The 16842-nt window shown below is 53.7% G+C and overlaps 4 protein-coding genes across 4 annotated transcripts; 2 read left to right on the top strand and 2 right to left on the bottom strand.

The window, feature by feature from the left end:
- Nucleotides 1-1155: 1155 nt before the first annotated feature.
- On the top strand, nt 1156-7896 carry BDY24DRAFT_36922 (uncharacterized protein). The gene is made up of 28 exons (XM_076638052.1): nt 1156-1266; nt 1412-2490; nt 2566-3091; nt 3168-3235; nt 3312-3405; nt 3488-3546; nt 3636-3818; nt 3895-4107; nt 4183-4237; nt 4308-4333; nt 4402-4563; nt 4639-4761; nt 4839-4930; nt 5001-5058; nt 5130-5294; nt 5375-5586; nt 5657-5780; nt 5854-6003; nt 6083-6367; nt 6444-6485; nt 6555-6624; nt 6700-6830; nt 6903-6974; nt 7058-7117; nt 7191-7269; nt 7353-7642; nt 7715-7762; nt 7857-7896. Exons 2-28 carry the CDS (start codon nt 1417-1419, stop codon nt 7887-7889), a joined length of 4494 nt encoding a protein of 1497 aa, XP_076497527.1. The 5' UTR covers nt 1156-1266; nt 1412-1416; the 3' UTR covers nt 7890-7896.
- Nucleotides 7897-9240: 1344 nt separating this feature from the next.
- Nucleotides 9241-11927, bottom strand: BDY24DRAFT_386688 (chitin synthase export chaperone). Its single transcript, XM_076640141.1, has 8 exons — nt 11663-11927; nt 11461-11541; nt 11269-11372; nt 11051-11161; nt 10726-10923; nt 10409-10567; nt 9985-10290; nt 9241-9879 (listed from the first exon to the last, which is right to left on the bottom strand). Exons 1-8 carry the CDS (start codon nt 11805-11807, stop codon nt 9670-9672), a joined length of 1314 nt encoding a protein of 437 aa, XP_076497526.1. The 5' UTR covers nt 11808-11927; the 3' UTR covers nt 9241-9669.
- A 41-nt stretch (nt 11928-11968) lies between these two features.
- RPC11 (DNA-directed RNA polymerase III core subunit RPC11) lies at nt 11969-12928 on the top strand. The gene is made up of 5 exons (XM_076640140.1): nt 11969-12002; nt 12096-12297; nt 12393-12480; nt 12577-12661; nt 12762-12928. Exons 2-5 carry the CDS (start codon nt 12190-12192, stop codon nt 12799-12801), a joined length of 321 nt encoding a protein of 106 aa, XP_076497525.1. The 5' UTR covers nt 11969-12002; nt 12096-12189; the 3' UTR covers nt 12802-12928.
- A 26-nt stretch (nt 12929-12954) lies between these two features.
- Nucleotides 12955-16658, bottom strand: BDY24DRAFT_386682 (MFS transporter). The gene is made up of 19 exons (XM_076640139.1): nt 16556-16658; nt 16223-16402; nt 16068-16129; nt 15987-15998; nt 15876-15923; nt 15692-15764; nt 15464-15610; nt 15241-15321; nt 15073-15154; nt 14879-14952; nt 14755-14786; nt 14539-14660; nt 14318-14430; nt 14188-14257; nt 14007-14117; nt 13867-13935; nt 13673-13753; nt 13431-13583; nt 12955-13276 (listed from the first exon to the last, which is right to left on the bottom strand). The coding sequence occupies exons 2-19, from the start codon at nt 16394-16396 to the stop codon at nt 13221-13223; spliced, it is 1560 nt and encodes a 519-aa protein (XP_076497524.1). The 5' UTR covers nt 16397-16402; nt 16556-16658; the 3' UTR covers nt 12955-13220.
- Nucleotides 16659-16842: the final 184 nt, after the last annotated feature.

The raw sequence follows: 16842 nt of genomic DNA, 5'->3' as shown, positions 1-16842 counted from the left end.
GGCATAGAGGGATGTGGGAGGCCTTCGACGACGGTGAGCTCGAACAAAGGGAGCTGGCCGCCGCAGCGCTGCTTCGAGGAGATGCAGAGTCCTAGAGACTGGACCGAATCATGTTGAGAGCTCATCCTCGAGCTCGAGGAGGTAGAAAAGATCTTTAGCTCCCAGAGAAAGAGGGAAACAGGGAGGAAGGAAGGAGAAGTCGAAGGTGTGACGACGAGGCGGCATCGACCTTAAAGGGTTTGTTGGTGTGAAGTTGGGGAGAAGCTAGAGATAAGGATCGCAGACGGATTTCTACGGAGAGCAGTGTCTTGATAAAGAAGTCCTTCGTTTTCACAAATTGAAAGTTGAAGGAAAAAAACAGGGGAAGCGTGAAAAGGCAGACCACTTCTCAAGATCGCTCCCAACTCGGTCGTTGTTCTCCTCTCCTCCATCATCTCCCCTTCCCTCTTCCCCCCGACCGTCTCCCTCCTCCTTCTCCTCTTTCACTCCTCCCTTTGCCGGGTCTTCTTTCTTCGCTTTACCTCCTCGGGACCAGAACCTTTCTCCCTGCAAGCTCATCCAGCACCCACCGCCCCTCCTTCTTCCCAAAGCAAAGCAGTCCCCTTCATCACAAACGCACGTCCCGCTCCTCCTCGCCTTTTTTCGTTTACGAAACATCTCTCAAAGCTCTAATCGCATTCATCCGGAAACACTAGGTCAGTAAGGTCACTCCTTGAAGTCGTTTAGGGTCAGATTTGTTGATCGGGAGGGAGAGGGAGAGCCGAGGACGACGGGCAGGGAAGGAAGGAAGGAGGAACGACGCTGCGACCTCGAGAGATGATTCCCCTTCCATCCATCGATCTTTCGCTTCGTATCCAAGAGCTAGAGGGACGGGAACGTACACGAGGATTGAGAGGCGGCTCTGGACTCTCTCACGAGCTCTTTCTCCAGAGGGGAGAAGAAGCAAGGGAAGAGGGGACGAGCTGAAGTGGTGGTGGAGGACGACGGCAACGAGCTCTCGCTCTCTCTCCTTCAGTCCCTCTTCCACCAGCTTCGACATCAATACTCTCGCTCTCTCGCATCTTGGTAGTTCTCTCGTGCTGACTCTTTCTCTCCCTTTTCGCTCTTTTCCTCGTCGCGTCTCAGGTTCATTCCCTTGACCTCCTTCCTTCCCTCTCGACCTCACACCTCCGACCGGATCACAGCCGCTTCCTTCCTTCCCTCGGACTCCTCCTCCCCTTTCCTTCCTTCGAGGTTTTCTTCAGGCCACCTCTCAAGCTTGATCAGGTGCGTACCTTCTCTCGCATCCCCATCCTCTCTGTCTCGTTCTTCCTGATTTTGTGGCAGGAAGGTGGAAGAGCTGACCCTCGATCGCGTCCCCTTGTCCTCCTCCCCTTCTCGCCCGTAAATCTCGCTCTCTCCCTCGTTTCAGAAACCATGTCGACGACCGAACAACCACCCAAGCCCGCACCCACTCCTCCCACTCCCGCTTCCTCCAACGCAACTCCCAAACCTCCCAACAAACCCACTGCCGCTGCTAAATCGAGCGACAACAAGCCCAAATCTCGAACCAACTCGACCGCTTCCAACCGTCGTCCTCAAGTCAAGAAGGACGAGACCGCTCCTTCCTCTGCTCCCGCTTCGACCACGACTAGCGAAGGAGGACCTGGAGTCAACCGTCTCAAGTCTACCAACCAGAACAATCGAGGTGGAGGAGGAGAGAACACCAGGAGGACCTCGAACGCTCCCGCGGGAACCAAGCAGCCTACACCTCCCTCCTCCTCGGGAGGTTCCACCACCAACCAGCAGACTGGAAACCGTCGAACCAAGTCCCCAGCTACCAACACCTCTTCCAACAACAACAGATCCGGAGGACGAGCTTCGACGACCACCACCAGCACCGGTCTCCCTCCCAAGATCACGACTTTGGAGTCCCTCAACCGAATCATCACCGACCTTCGTTCCATTCCTCCTCCTCCTCCTGGAAACGTCACTTCTCCTCCCAAGGAGACTCCTCCTACCACCCTTCGAGCTCCCGCTGCTGCTTCGTCTCCCGCCACGAGCCCAGCCCTCTCCTCCAAACTTCCCAACCCCAACGCTCCCGTCTTCCATCCGTCGCAGCAGACGCTCGACCTCGTCTCGGAGGAACAGGATCAGTTCGAAGGCATGCCTCCCATCCCAGCCCCTCGACAGCAGCAACCCGTAGCAACTCAGCAACCGATGGGATCCTTCACCGCTCCCAGATTCGCAGCTCTCGCCGCCGCCCAGGAGCAGAACCAGCTCGACGCGAGTCGACCCGTCTTGGCTCCCGCTTTCACCTTCGGAGCGAGGAGACGATCAGCCGCTCTCGAGCAGATGGGAAACGGAGGAGCAGGAGCTATTGGTGGAGAGGAGGACGTCAGGATGGGAGGAGCGGGAGCGAGTGGACCTGGAATGGGAGCGTTGTTGGGTTTGGCTGCGAGAGCGCATCGAAGGACGGGAAGTGAGATGAGTCCAGTGATGACTGAGCAGGTAAGCTGATCTCGTATTGTTTATTTTCTCAGTGTCGCACATGCTGATCCTGACTTTACTTTCTTTCTCGAACAGGTCCGACTTCAACAGCAAATCGAGGATCTTCAACGACAGCAACGAGAGCTCATCATCCAGTCCCAGGCTATTGCTCCTCTTCCCGTTCTTCCCAACATGCCCATGGGCTTCTCCTCTGGAACGTCTTCCATCGACCTCCAGCAACCCATCAACCGACATCGACGAATCCAATCCGTCGCTCCTTCCCCAACCGTCCATTCCTTCGACATCAACCCTGCCGCTCTCAGTCGACAGTCCTTCACCGGCTACATGCCTCAGCAGCAGTTCCAACCTCAGCATTCGCAGCAGTCCAGCTTCGGAGGAGGACCAGGAGACGTTCCTTTCGGTCACGGAAGAAGGCATTCGGTCAACGTTTCGAACAGGCCGATGTCCATCGGAGGACAGAGGAGCGACTGGTCTGAGGACGGTTTCGGAGTTTTGGGTCCTCAAGGAGCTGGAGGTTACCCTTCGATGGGCGATGGGATGAACTCGGGAAGTCACTCGAGGCAAGGAAGCAGGATGTCGATGGATGGGAGCTGGAGAATCAGTGAGTCTTGCTCGTTTGGTTCGAACGCGTCTCGAAGTCCCAACTGACCGCCTCTTTCTTCCTCTTTTCCTCTCAGACGGAGGCGTTGGACCCGTTCAGCAGAACGGCGGTGCCAACATGAACTCAGATCTCGCTCAAGCTCAGGTACGTCGAGTCTTCTCGACTCCATCTTCGAGACGAGAAGCTGAACCTTCACTCGATCTTCATCTTCGTTCGTCAGGCTCAACTCCAATCCATTGCTTCGTTCCGAGCTGCCGCTGGTGGAGGACATTCCAAGATGGCTTCCTTCGCTCTTCCCAACATGCTTCCCAATTGTTGGTTTCACTTCTTCCTTCCCTCACCCTCAATCTTCAGTCGCCTTCGCTGACTTGCTTCGTTCCTTTTCCTCTTCTTCAGTGCTCTACGCCAACGCTGCTCCCTACCTGAACATCCCTCAGCAGATTCAGGCCTTCCAGGTTCGTTCTTCGTTGCTTCGTACCAGCGTCCTCGAGAAAACCGAGTCCTGACCCTCTCGCTCTCCCCTTTCCCTTTCCTTCGACCGTAGCTTCAAATCCAACAACAATCGAACCAACCTCAGAGGAAGTCCCTCTTCTCTCCTTACCTTCCAGCCGCCTCGCTTCCTCCCTTGCTCGCCGCCGGAAAGCTCGTCATCGGAATCCTTCGAGTCAACAAGAGGAACCGATCCGACGCCTACATCGCCACCGAGGTCCTCGACGCCGATATCTACGTGGGTACCCAGGCCTCTCGTCCCCTTCCTTTTCTCCCCGTTACTGACATCTCTTCTATCTTCATCGTTTGTGTAGATCTCTGGATCTCGAGACAGGAACCGAGCTCTCGACGGAGACACCGTTGCTGTCGAACTTCTCGACGTCGACGAGGTTTGGGCTTCCAAGAAGGAGAAGGAGGACAAGAAGAGGAAGAAGGAGGAGAACGCCGCTTACAACGACATCCGAGCCATGAACCAGGCCGCCAACAGCAGGAGGAGCGACAAGAAGAAGGACGATGTTGAGGTTGAGGTGAGTTTCAGTCTTCATTACTCTAGAGTTCGTCGACCGAGTGCTGACCCGACCGTCTTTGTTTTCTGCTCGTAGGGTCAAGGAATGATGCTCTTCGATGATGAGGAGGTTACGGACGAGACGAAGCCTCGTGAGTTGAAGTCATGTCGAGAAACGAAGCACCGACTCGAGAAAACTGACTCCTCTTCGCCTTTCCTCAGAATTTGCCGGTCACGTCGTCGCTGTCGTACGTTCTCCTCTCATCTCCACACATTCTCGAACCGTTACTGACCACTGTCTTCTCCCCTTTCACAGGTTGAGCGAATGCCCGGTCAACTCTTCTCTGGAGTTCTCGGTCTCCTTCGACCTTCCTCCGCCGTCACCAAGGAGAAGCAGGAAGCCGAGCGACGAGAGCGAGAAGGACCTGGTTCCGAGAAGCCTCGAGCTCCTGAGCGACCCAAGATCGTTTGGTTCAAGGTTCGTTCGAAGACGATCTTTTCGTTTCAATCCCTTCCTCCGGTCGCTGACTCGACGCCTTCGTTCATTCGCCAGCCTACCGACAAGCGAGTTCCTCTCATCGCCATCCCTACCGAGCAGGCTCCCGCTGATTTCCTCGAGAGGTCCGAGGCCTACTCCAACACATTGTTCTGTGCCTCTCTCAAAAGATGGCCGATCGTTCGTTCTCTCTCTTCCTCTTCCTCGACGCCTTCGATATCACGAACGCTGACTTCTTCCTTTACTTCTCTACTCAGACGTCTCTTCATCCCTTCGGAACTCTCGTCGAGGAGATTGGTTCGATCGGTCAGGTCGAGGTCGAGACTTCTGCTCTTCTCAAGGACTGCAAGTGAGTCGACGCGTCCTCTTCTTTCGACTCGGTTCTAGATGCTGACCTTCTCCCTGTCTCTCTCCTCCAGCTTCCCCACCGAAGACTTTACCGAGAGCGTCATCAAGTGCCTTCCTCCTCTTCCTTGGGTACGTCGTCCTTCTCCTCGCAGAAGATCCGAGCCTGCTCTCGTCACTGCTGACTTCTCTCGTTTCTTCAGACCATCCCCAACCGAGAGTTCGAGGTCAGAAAGGATCTCAGGGAGAACAGGATCTTCACCATCGACCCGGAAACAGCCAAGGATCTTGACGATGCTCTTTCGGTCACTCGAAACGAGGATGGAACCTTCGAGGTTGGAGTTCACATCGCCGACGTTTCTTACTTCGTTCGTTCCTCTTCCTCGGTTTGCCGTCTTCGATTCCCGTTACTTGGCTGACTTCCTCCTTCTCCCTCTCCCTCCTCCAGGTCAAGCCCAACACTGCTCTCGATCGTGATGCTCGAAAGCGTGCGACTTCTGTCTACCTCGTCCAACGAGCCGTCCCCATGCTTCCTCCTACCCTCTGCGAGGAGCTCTGCAGTCTCGTCCCCGGAGAAGACAGACTCGCTTTCTCGGTCTTCTTCACCATCACCGCCGACGGTCGAGTCGTTCGATCCGCTTTCGAGAGGACGATCATCAAGTGAGTCGTTCCGTGACTCTCCTCGTTCTCTTCTCTCGACTGACGCGTTTTCCTCTCTTCTTTCCTCCAGGTCCTGCGCCAAGCTCGCCTACAGCAACGCTCAAGCCGTCATCGACGGAGAGTCTCTTGGTCAGGTCAAGGTCGCCGATGAACACAGCGTCTCGGAGGTCGAGGGAGATATCAAGATCCTTCACGTGAGTTTGACTCTTTCTCGAGACGCCGCGTCCGGACCTTCGACTGACCTTCTCCCCCTTCCCTCCTTTTCAGACCCTCGCCAAGAAGCTCTCGGAACGTCGATTTGAGAAGGGAGCTCTTCGGATCGATACTCTCAAGCTCGACTTCAAGCTCGACGCCAACGGTCTTCCCACCGACTGCTCCGCTCACGTCAGGAAGGACGCCAACTCCCTCGTCGAAGAGGTTCGTTGCTTCTCTTTGCTGCCAAATCCGAACTCCCTCGATTCCCGCTGATCTTTTCTCTCTCGTCTCTGCCCTCCAGTTCATGCTCCTCGCCAACTTCTCAGCTGCTACGATGGTCGCCGCCAATCTTCCCGAGCAGGCTCTCCTTCGACGACACGAAGCTCCCATCGACCGACGAATCGAAGGTTTCGTCGCCAAAGCTGCTAGACTCAACTTCACCGTCGACGGATCTAGTGCTGGAGCTCTTCAGAAGTCGTTCAACCTCATTGAGGCCTCCGAGGCGAAGCGATTGCTCGAGGTCATGTCCACCAAGGCGATGCACAAGGCGAAGTACTTCTGCTCTGGAATGCTCGACATCGCGAAGGTTCGTCCTCTCTTGTTTAGCAGCGCCTGACCCTCGAGCTTGAATCTGATTTTGCTCTCTTCTTCGTCGCTCCCAGTACTCTCACTACGCTCTCAACGCTCCGCTTTATACCCACTTCGTTCGTGACCTTTTTCTTCGTTTCCTCGACGGAACCCTTGCTGATACGACCTGATATCTTCTCTTACAGACCAGTCCCATTCGACGATACGCCGACGTGATCGTTCACCGACAACTCGCTGCTTGCATCGAGGAAGGTTGTGAGTCGTTCTTTGTTCCTCTTTCCTTCGCCGGTTTTCCCTTTCTGATTCTCTTTTCTTTCGTATTTCTTCCAGCTCCCGAAGCCAAGTTCCTGATGGATCGAGATACCGTTGCGAAGACTGCTCAGAACTGCAACATGAAGAAGGAGGGAGCCAAGCTCGCTCAAGAACAGTCGGCTCATCTCTTCCTCTGCCTTCTCCTTCACGTGAGTTCAGCTTCCTCTCTTTTCATCTCGAGATCATCGTTTACTGATCGTTCCATCCGTTACGATTTTCAGGACCTCACCGAGAGATACGGACCCGTCGTTCGAGAGGCTCATGTCGTCAACGTCCTCGATTCAGCTTTCGATGTGCGTCGTCTTTCTCTCCCCTACGTCCTTCCTTCTCTTCCACCTCCGAACTGACTCTCCATCCCTTTTTTCTTCCCGCACAGGTCATCGTCCCCGAGTTCGGAATCGAGAAGCGAGTTCACGCCGACCAGATGCCCCTCGAGGTTCGTTCCTCTTCCTCTTTCTCCTCCGCTCTTGCTTCGTCCTGACCTCTTTCATCCTCTCTTCGGTTTCCAGAACCACGTCTACGACGAGCATACCGACACTCTCCAGCTCTACTGGAGCGATCGGGACGTCATCACCTTCCTCGCTGAACGTGAGCCCTGCCGTTCCCTTCCCTCCTCTCGACGCGTCGTTCCGCATCGCTGACTTTTCCTCCTGCTTTCTTCTTTTCTTCAGGTGGAGACGACGAGCACCTCAACAAGGTCAAGAAGCTCGGAGACCACCACGCTCAACTCGAGGTTTCTTCTCGAGCTCAGGACGAGAACGCTCTCTTCGACGACGACGAAGACGAGGAGGAAGCCGAGGAGATTGTCGTCAAAGGTCGAAAGCTCACTCAAGCCGAGGAAAAGGAGAGCATCCAGAGGTCCAAGTCGGCCGCCAAGACTCCTCCCGTCTTCCAGGGCCTTAGGACTCCGGCTGCTGGAGGACATCGAATCCAGGATATCCGAGAGTTGATGACCGTTCCCGTGAGTCGTCTTGCCTTTATCTCCGCTCTCCTGTCCCGTTCTTGACCCCTTCGATATTTCCCTCTTCTACAGGTCATCATCTCTGCCGATCTCGAGAAGTCTCCTCCCGTCATCAAGGTGGTGAGTTTGCTGCCTTCTTATCGACGCGTCGCTCAACCCATCGCCCGCAAGCTGACCTTACGTTGTCTTCTTGTTTCGTTTTTTTTTTTTTCAGTTCGCCGTCAACCCCTACGCTGCCAAGAAGTAAACCACTTGTCACCTCTAGCTTTTCTTTGTTCTTTGCTTTCCCTCGTCCTCTTGCCTCTCCTCCGTCCTCCGTACACGCATCACCTTCTTGCTCCTTTCTCCTCTCCTCGCCTCGCCCTTACCTTGCTCCACATCTTCATAATCTGGGCCCTTCTCCTTAACGAACTTCACGTCCCTTCTCCTCTGTCTAACCTCCATCTACGGTCTCGCTTCCTTTTGAAGAGAGGCTCCCTCTCCTCCACCTCGCCTTTTTTTCCCTGCTCTCGCTCTTTTCCTCTTGACGTCCTGCTTCCCTTCCTTTCGTTCGTCGTTCTTGCATCTTCTCGTTTTTGCTACTTCTCGCTTCTCACTTCTCTCCTTCTCTCTGTACTTTTCTGGTATGATTTTTGGGCATCGAACGGCAAAAATGGGAGGGAAGAAGAGAGAAACGACGAGCTCGAATCCAACCTGCTTCGATGGTTGTGGTTCTATCTCCTTCGTTGTCTCGGAACCGCTACTTTTTCGCGCTTCTTTCGAGATCACGTATCTGTCCACCTCATAGTCTCTTTTGACCAAGGGAAATTTTCTTCAAAACCTTTCTTGGGGCCACTCCACAAGCGCGTCGGTCATGACGCGACGCTCGACGCTCCCTCGCTGAAGATCGAAACGACCTGCCATCTCCTCCCTCCTTCTTGCCTTCCAACCACCACCACCAGCTACTCCAATCCAACGCTCAATCTACACCAACGAACCCACGATGTCCTTCCTCTTTACCTCCGCTCTCCGGCTCTCTCGAACCTCCCTCCCTCCCCTCCGAATCCGATCCTTCCACTTGACCTCCCTCGCCCGATCCACCCAAGGCTACGGCTCTCCCGACGTGTCCAACCCTTCGCCCAAGGAGAACAACCAAACAAAGTTCTCCTCTCCTCAGGACAAGAAGTCCGGAGACGACGCTCCTCAGCAGACGAACGGAGGCGAGAAGGACCTGCCCACCCCGAACGCCGATTCGAAGGATTCGAGCGGAGACAAGGGAAAACCTCACTACGTATGCGATACAGAGAAGAGTGGAGTGAAGGGGGAGGAGAAGTTGGTCAAGCCTGAGGACAAGCAGTAGACTAGAGAGGGAGGGAGGGAGAACGAGCGTCGCGTTTTCTTTTTTTGCTTCGATCAGTCGAAGGAGGAGGAAGGAGTTCGATGAGGTTGCGAGAAGTAGGTTTGTAGAATAGCTGTAGTGTGTAAAGATGGACCTTGTAAGAGGATGCTGCTCGATCGTTTGAGACTCTGCACCTTTTCAAAAGGGAGAAAAAACCTCGTCTCCGACGCGTTCGTTTCAACTTCCCGCAGATCGGAGTGGCGTCCTCTCCCGCTCTTCCTTTTCAGAAGGAACGATATAGAAATCACGAGAAAAGAAGAAGCATGCCTAGCAACGGAAAAAGGGAGATATCAAGAAACGGTTGTGGTACAGCGAAAAAAACGCGTCGCGGTGTGCGGTCGTAAAGTAACGAGAAAGGTCACAGCGAAGAGAAGAAAAGGAGGGGCAGATATTCGAAAAGACGGAGGGGTAGAGTGGGAAGAGCGAGTGAAGAAGAGTCCGTAGGTTGAAGAGGAGGAAGATAAGTCCATATGGATGAGTACGAGAAAGGGGGGGGGGGGTCGAGTACGAGAAAGGGGAGAGGGGAAAGGAGGGGAGGGTGGATGCGAGAGTGGGAGGAGGGTTTCGTGAAAAGGCTAAAAGTAGAAGGGAAGAGATGGTGGGGAAGAAGTAAAAGAAGAGATGAAGAACGGAAGGGATGCAAAGCATTCTAAAGGAAAAACGAAAGGGGAAGAGACGCGTCGAAGAAAGAGAACCCGATTCGACCCAGAAGCGATTCACGTTCCTTCTTAGTACCGAACACCTCCCGACGGTGAGTTCGAGTTGTAGAACCCTTGCTTGCTGCTCGAGCTTCCGTGGCCTTGACTCGATCCCGAGGGAGGGTAGCCTCCGTAGTTTCCTCGAGAAGATTGGGAGCCGTCTGTTTCGAGGCGAGGAGGGCAAGGGAGAGACGCATCAGTTGATGTCTATCGAAGGTACATCGAGGAGTTTTGACTCGAAGAACGTTCGTGAAGCTGGTACTCACAGTACTGGTTTCCTCCCACTCCTCCGACGAGAGATCCTCCGGCTCCTCCGTACGAAGACTGGTTGTCCTCCTCCTGGAAGTCGGCGTTCGGAGGTGCGAGCAGGGAACTGAGAGGGAAGGAGGAAGGGACACAGATCGTGTTAATAGGTAAAGTGCGACGACCTCGAAGACGCGTAGACGAGGAGGAAGGGAGGCAAGACGCGACGGAGGGAAAGAGGAGGGAACGACGCACTCCTTGACCTCCCAAACGGCTCCCTTGTCTCCAACAGCGAACTCGAGATCCTCCTTGGTGATCGAATCCCAGTACTGTGGATAGGTACCGAAGAAGCAGAAGCGAAGAAAGAAGTCAGCGATGAGTTTGGCTGAGCCAGACTTGGAAACAAGTAGAGGAGCGACGACGAAGGAAGTGGGAGCGAGAGCTGACCTTGTAGACCATCATCACACTCAAAAGCATGCACAGAACGAAGAAGAATAGTCCATCAATGTAGTGCTCCACAGCGTCGCAGACGGTGACCGAAAAGGCGAAGAGAACGACGGCTCCGACGGTGAAGAATCCAACTCCAAAGAGGATGTCTCCGATGACCTGAGGACGAATGAGAAAGCAAGAGCGAGGTGAAAAACGATCAGCACTTCATCCTCTGATATCCCTCCGAGTGAGAGACTCAGAAGTCCCTCCTTCCTCCCAACTTCTCGAACCAAGGGAACCCAAGGGAAGGAGGGAGGGAGGAAAGTGAAGCTCACCCATCGATCGTCCAAGGTCCTGATCACCAGGATCAACTGAGAAACGACGTAGATGGCTACGCAGACGATAGGGAAGACGAGAAGGACGATGAAGAGTCCCATGGGCTTGGTGTAGGAGAAGGAAGCGTAGCCGTTGAAGGTGGCGATGGCGACGAAGAAGCTCACTCCCCAAACGACGAAGGCGGAGATTCGAAGGGACTGTGGTCGAAGAGGGTGAGAGGGAAGAACGGAGGTCAGCGAGGAGAAGGAAGGTGATAGAAACGGTAAAGTGAAAGAAGGGCCAGAGCCGACGGAGAAACGAAGAGGGGAGGAAAGGAAGACGAACCCAGAGCGACATCGGCGTTCCATCCTCTGCGAACTGGAATCCGACGAACCCGTTGGCGAGGAGGATCCAGAAGATGGAGCAGATGAAGCCGACGTGAACGGCGGTGAACCACTGTGAACAGAGAGAGAGAAAGAGGCGTGAAGGAAGAACGGGCGTCAATGGAAGGTAATTGTGGCCGAGAGCAGAGGAGGAGCGCAAAGGAGGGAGGAGGAACGAACAGGGTAGACGACGTGAGCTGTTGGGATGATTCCCGAGTCGAGGAAGAGACAGAGGAGCTCGATGACAGCGTAGACGTAGAAGAAGAGAGCGATTTCCTTTCGGCCTGGGGGAGAAGGAAGGGAGGGAGGGAGGGAGAGGAGGAGGAAGGAGCGTCAGGGGAGTTGCAGAGGAAGACGGCTTGAAGGACTAACCAACTGCTGTATATTTTGAACGGATGTGAAGGACCATGATAAGAGTCATGATGAGAGCGATGATGTGGATGAAGCAGGCTCCTATAGAGGGAGGGACGAAACGGAGAAAGGAAGGAAACAAAGGTCAGCTCGCTCGCCACCTTCACCTCCTTGCTCCTCTCCTCGCTCCTTCTCCTTCTCGTCTGCTCGTATATAAACTGACCTGGTTGGAAGATTATAGTTCCCCCTAGATCTACGTTCCTAGAGTAGCAACCTGGTTCTATCCCTTGGGATGTTCCCAGCAAGGGACAAACGGGGAGAGCTCCCTGACCGCATATCGAGTCGAACGATCCAAACTTGAAAGCCATGCTGAGCTTCGTTCAAGAAGAGAGAGAGAGGAGGGAGAGGTAGAGAGGCGAAGAGGAAGAGAGAAGGTGGGGTGTTGATAGAGAAAGGTAAGAAGGGATGGGCGAGGGGTGCTGGTCGTTGAAGGAGAGGGAGAGAGAGGAGCGAGTGGAGCTGCCCGCAACGTCGATCAACTCGTCCAAAGATCTTTGCATCTCGTAAGTGAAAATCACCTCGGTTCACACTCGGCATGTACATTCGACTCCCAACTAATTCCCTTCGCTTCTCCCATCTCGAATTTCCCTCTACAGCCCTCTCCAGCACCCTCCCTTCCCCCTCGACCGACCTCACGCCCAAATCCTCCCTCCTTCCTCCTCACTCGACCTTTTCCCCTTGCTTTGAAGGATGATCTTCTGTCCTCTCTGCGCCAACATGCTCGTCATCTCGACAGCAACAGGAGATCAAATGTGGGCTTGTCAAGCGTGCACCTACAGGTTCCCAATCAAAAAACAGGTCAGCTTCGACCTTCTCCTTCCCTTCCTCCTCGCCTCGTCCGTCCTTTCGAGCTCCCAACTCACGTTGTATTTCTCTCTGCTTTCTGGAATCAGGTCACTCAACGAACTAAACTGAAACGAAAAGAAGTCGACGACGTCCTGGGAGGAGCCGAAGCTTGGGATAACGTCGACAGGACCGAAGGTCAGCTTTTGACGTTTCTCCTTCCCTCCCCTCCCTTTGCCTTGCTTCCTCGTCGCTGACTTCCTTTGCTCCCTCTTTTGCTTCGCGTGTACACAGCCCGCTGCTCGAAATGCGACAACCCCGAAGCGTTCTGGATGCAGCTTCAGATCAGGAGTGCTGATGAGCCCATGACTACTTTCTAGTGAGCTCGCTCTTCCTTCTCCTCCCTCCCGTCCCTCGCTTCCCTTCCATCATCGCCTTTCGCTCGGACTGACTCTCGTTCCTTCGGCTTTGCTCTGCAGTCGTTGTACCAACTGCCACCACCAGTGGAGAGAGAACTAGTTCAGGTTTTGGAAAGACTCTCTCGCCCTTTCGCTTTCGTTTCTTGTCCCTCCTCCTCTCCTCCCTCGCCTTATCTTTACGAACCTCACGAGTCAGCCCGATGCTCATGCTCTCTTTTTCTCTTCAACTACCTGGCTTGCTGGAAGCGCGAGACGAGAACTGGCTCCTTTCTCAATGCTCAACTCGCTGGGGTGCGTTTGATCTTGCCCGTCGGATCTCTTCGTTTTCGTATCCAAGAGCAGGAGAAGAGATGGCATGAGGATCGAAGAGATACAACCTACAAGAAGAAATAGAGACAGGTGAAAAGAAACATGGTGGAAACGTAAAACTAAACTGCGACGGAATCGAATCTCCTCGACGACCTCGACGCACCGACCGATTCTCCTTCGCTTGAGAGCGCAGATGCAGATGCACCTAGCTTAGAAAGCGTATCGGAAGTTGGGGTTCAAGGTGTCCGTGAGATCGGCGAACGAGTCTGAGAGAGGGCAAGAAGAACGGTCAGTCTTGGTCGAGTGTTAAACGACGAGGGATCGAGCGAACGTCTCCTCCTTTCCCAACATTCCCAACACGAGGGCTCAAACCGAAGGGAACAAAGAGAAGACCATTTTGCAAAGAGAGATGAGACTCACTCGAGTGGTCCACAACCTCTCCCTCGACGGTGGAAGCACCACTTTCGGCCAAGTGAGCAGCTTGACGCTTCTGCATGTTCCTCCTCATGAGGGTGATTCGGACGAGAACGCAGGAGGCGGCGAAGACGGCGTAAAGAGCGAGATGAGCGGCCCCTGACAGTAAGAAAGGTTGAGGAAAAGGTTGGTGAGCTTCAGCGAAGAGGAAGAGACGTGGGAAGAAAGAGAACGCGGCAGCGACTCACAGGCAGAAATGTATCGAGGAGCAGCAGGAGTCTGGAAGATCTGAGGACCGATGATGCACCCAGTTGAGTAGGCGACGAACACTTTAAGATGAGGAGTGAAGGCGAGAAGAGGAGTCAGCTCAACGGAGAAAGAAGAGACGGACGCGTCGAGAACGTCGACGATCGTTCGCCTCAACGATTCGAAAGATACTCACTCATGGTAAGAACGGTGACCTTCTTCGTCTGGCCAGCAATGTTCCTCGAAACCACCGACCAATTTAAGTCTGGAGGAAGAGAAGAGTCAGCCCGAGTCAGTTCGAGACGACGAAGCGAGGATGAGAGTCGGAGGACTCACTTCCAGTGGCGAGGAAGAACTGAAGAGCATAGAAAGCGATGAGCATCCCAGGTGCGTTCCTTTTGGTGACGGGGACAGCCATAAGGACAACGGTTCCAGCGAGCGCAGGGACTGGAAGAGCGATGGAAGAGGGACCACGCGTCAGTTTCCTTTTTCGACTTGAGAAAGGGTGAAAACCTACGAGTGTAGAGGAACATGACCAAGATAGTTTGGTTGTACTTGGTCGCTAACCAAGCCGAGCTGAGGTATACCTGCGAACCGAGAGGAGGACGATCAGTAACGAGATTGCTCGGTAGCATCGTCGAACTTACAATTAGTGTAACGGCTGCTTGAGCAAGGTTGAGAAGCTGAGTCTGGCCAGTAGAGAAGCCTAAGCCGTCTTGGACGATGATGTTGCTAAACGTAGCAATTCCATTCACGACACCTGTAGGTATAGATACGAGGAAGTGTCAAGGTCAGCGAGGGAGGGAGAGACGAGAGAGAAGGCGGAAGCGAGCGCGTCGAGACTGATCGAATCGAAAGAGCTACTCACAGAAGGAGCTCGTCTGCATAAGGATGTAGAGCCAAACAACGGGATCGGTGAAAGCCTCGATCATCTGTTCCTTCTTGAAGACCTTGTTCTGAACTCCAAGCTCGTTCGTCCTGAGTCGCTCGCTGCAAGGGGAAAAGAAAGACGACGGAGGAGGGTCAGTTTCTTCGAACCTCAAATGACAATGACGATGAGCCCTTCGTCTAACTATATACTGACATAACGAGAGTCTTCTCCTCCTCAGTCCAGCACTGTTTAAGGACGAGGTGGAAGACAAAGATGCTTCGGTCAGGATCCGTTCGAGGAGGAGAGAGCTGTCGATGAAGAAAGAGACGCGACGAACCTTCGCCCTCATGGGAGAATCAGGGAGAAACCAGAAGATGACTTGTCCCCAAAGAACGGTCATACCACCGATGACTGTCGAAAGGGAAGAGAACGATCAGGACACGGTAAGAAGAAGAAGAAAAAGGAGAGGAGGAAGCGTTTCGTTGGCGGCCAGATCTCCTTCTTGACGTGCACTCAAAGATAGGCACTCACTGACGAAGAGAACTTGCCATGCCTTGAGAGGTCCGGATGTGATGTGAGAAATTCCGTAAGAAAGCACTCCGGCGAAACCGAGCTGGGAAAGAGGAGAGAAAAGGGAAAAGGAGACGCGTTCACTTCCCTCTCGATCTTGATCAAAAGCGAAGAAAGGGAGTCACTCACTTGCACAGCTTGCATCCCAAACCAATAAGAGATAATCTTGGGGTGCTCCTCTCGCTTGTAGTACATGACCGTGAGCGTCATCTGGAGAAAACGAGGGGAGGGAACCGAACGACGCGTCAGAATCGTCTGCTGCCCCAATCTCGAACAAGGACAGCCTCGACGAAGTCTTCCTGCGGATGAACTGATCAGACGTCTCAGACATCCAACGTGGTACGTTACTCACCAGAATGGGCTGAACCCCGCTCTCGAAAAGACCAAGAAGGAATCGGACTGCCATCAGACCCGACCAGTTCTTCGAAACGGCGTGACACAAGACAAGAATCCCCCAACAAGTGACTAGCCCGCTGAGAAGCTTGGAGATGGGCAAGATCTGTAGAAGAGAAGAAGAGGTGAACGGATCAGTGACGCGTTCTGCTCTCCTCTTCCTTTGCACCCGTCTCTGATCACTCACCTGAATCAACCTGTTGATCGGGACTTCTCCAATCAAGATACCGATGTATAGAATAGTTCCTAAGAGCGCATACCTTTCCAAGAATCGCGAGGATCAGCGAAGAAAGGACTCAAGACGGGGAAAGACGGCAAGAGCGGGTAGAGACTGGATCGAAACAGATCCGTCGTTTTGACGTTGTACTCACTGCTGTCCCACAAGATTGTTGTCCGTTCGGATACCCATGACGGCGGAGCTGAGTACGGAAAATATAGGTGAGCTGAGCTTTGAGCCGAAGGGAGGAGAACATCGAACTCACAAAGCAAGAGTTCTGAGGAGCGGGAGCGAGAGGAGAAGAAAAAGGATCAGCACTTGGCTTCTAGGGAGGAGAACAACTTACCCTTTGTCCAGAGTCTGGAAGAAGTAGGTGATGACCATGATAGGAAGGACTCGTCGATTGAGCTGAAGAAAACGAGAGAAAGAAGAACGAAGTTCAGCCCTCCGGCTCCGGCTCGACGCGCTTCTCCGAGTCCAGATACTCCTCGACCCACTCACCAATCGAAGGACCCTCTTGTTCTCCGCCTCTCCTATAACGACGCCGGAGTTGATGTACTTTGCGACTTCGTCGTCGACGCTTCCGAGAGGTTGATGCTGCTGCTTCAAGTCCGTCTCGTTCGACATCACGTTTTCGAGGTGCTGTCCGTTGTTATCCTTCTTCTCATAATCCATGTTGGGCTGGGTCGAGAATTAGGTGATAAGAAATAAACAACAAAAGAGAGAAGAAGGTCAGCGAGCAGATCAAGGAGGATGGGAGTATGAGATGGGAGAGAGGGAAGAAAGAGAAGGTGGCGCTCGAAAGGGAGGAGGAGGAGCACGAACGCGACTGACCGAGGAGTAAGAAGCGTTTGGGAGGTTGAGTCTTTGAGGAGGTAGGTGGGGTTGGGATGGGGACCTCGAAGATGTGGTTGGGGAAAGAAAAGGGAGAGGCGGAGGCTCAAGAGAAGCTAAAGAGGGAAGGAGTCAGATCACACGGGCTTGGTTCCTTCTCAAGTTGATTGATTTCGGACCGCGAACCGTACCTTATCTGTGGTGCTTGGACAGAGATAGACCGAAGGAAAGCCCAAGAGGGCTCTGATGAATTACCAGGACAAACTGAGAGGGTTGATATAGAAACA

This window comes from Mrakia frigida (genome assembly GCF_051309035.1).
Source record: "Mrakia frigida strain ATCC 22029 unplaced genomic scaffold BDY24scaffold_12, whole genome shotgun sequence".
Classification (NCBI taxonomy): domain Eukaryota; kingdom Fungi; phylum Basidiomycota; class Tremellomycetes; order Cystofilobasidiales; family Mrakiaceae; genus Mrakia; species Mrakia frigida.
The sequence above is the reverse complement of the archived record's forward strand: the minus strand, read 5'-3'. Positions and strand labels throughout refer to the sequence as shown.

Bases quoted from the DNA above. Each gene is read 5' to 3' on its own strand.
- BDY24DRAFT_36922 (XM_076638052.1), top strand. From the start codon at position 1,417: ATGTCGACGACCGAACAACCACCCAAGCCCGCACCCACTCCTCCCACT. The intron at 3,547-3,635 runs GTTCGTTCTTCG...CTTCGACCGTAG, and splicing joins AGCAGATTCAGGCCTTCCAG to CTTCAAATCCAACAACAATC. The intron at 6,004-6,082 runs GTTCGTTGCTTC...TCTGCCCTCCAG, and splicing joins CCAACTCCCTCGTCGAAGAG to TTCATGCTCCTCGCCAACTT.
- RPC11 (XM_076640140.1), top strand. From the start codon at position 12,190: ATGATCTTCTGTCCTCTCTGCGCCAACATGCTCGTCATCTCGACAGCA. The intron at 12,298-12,392 runs GTCAGCTTCGAC...TTCTGGAATCAG, and splicing joins GGTTCCCAATCAAAAAACAG to GTCACTCAACGAACTAAACT. The intron at 12,662-12,761 runs GTGAGCTCGCTC...TTTGCTCTGCAG, and splicing joins GAGCCCATGACTACTTTCTA to TCGTTGTACCAACTGCCACC.
- BDY24DRAFT_386688 (XM_076640141.1), bottom strand. From the start codon at position 11,807: ATGGCTTTCAAGTTTGGATCGTTCGACTCGATATGCGGTCAGGGAGCT. The intron at 11,542-11,662 runs GTCAGTTTATAT...CTCCCTCTATAG, and splicing joins AACTATAATCTTCCAACCAG to GAGCCTGCTTCATCCACATC. The intron at 10,924-11,050 runs GTTCGTCTTCCT...CTTCGACCACAG, and splicing joins GAACGCCGATGTCGCTCTGG to TCCCTTCGAATCTCCGCCTT.
- BDY24DRAFT_386682 (XM_076640139.1), bottom strand. From the start codon at position 16,396: ATGGATTATGAGAAGAAGGATAACAACGGACAGCACCTCGAAAACGTG. The intron at 15,765-15,875 runs GTGAGTACAACG...ATTCTTGGAAAG, and splicing joins AACAATCTTGTGGGACAGCA to GTATGCGCTCTTAGGAACTA. The intron at 14,118-14,187 runs GTAGGTTTTCAC...TCGCTCTTCCAG, and splicing joins GGTCATGTTCCTCTACACTC to TCCCTGCGCTCGCTGGAACC.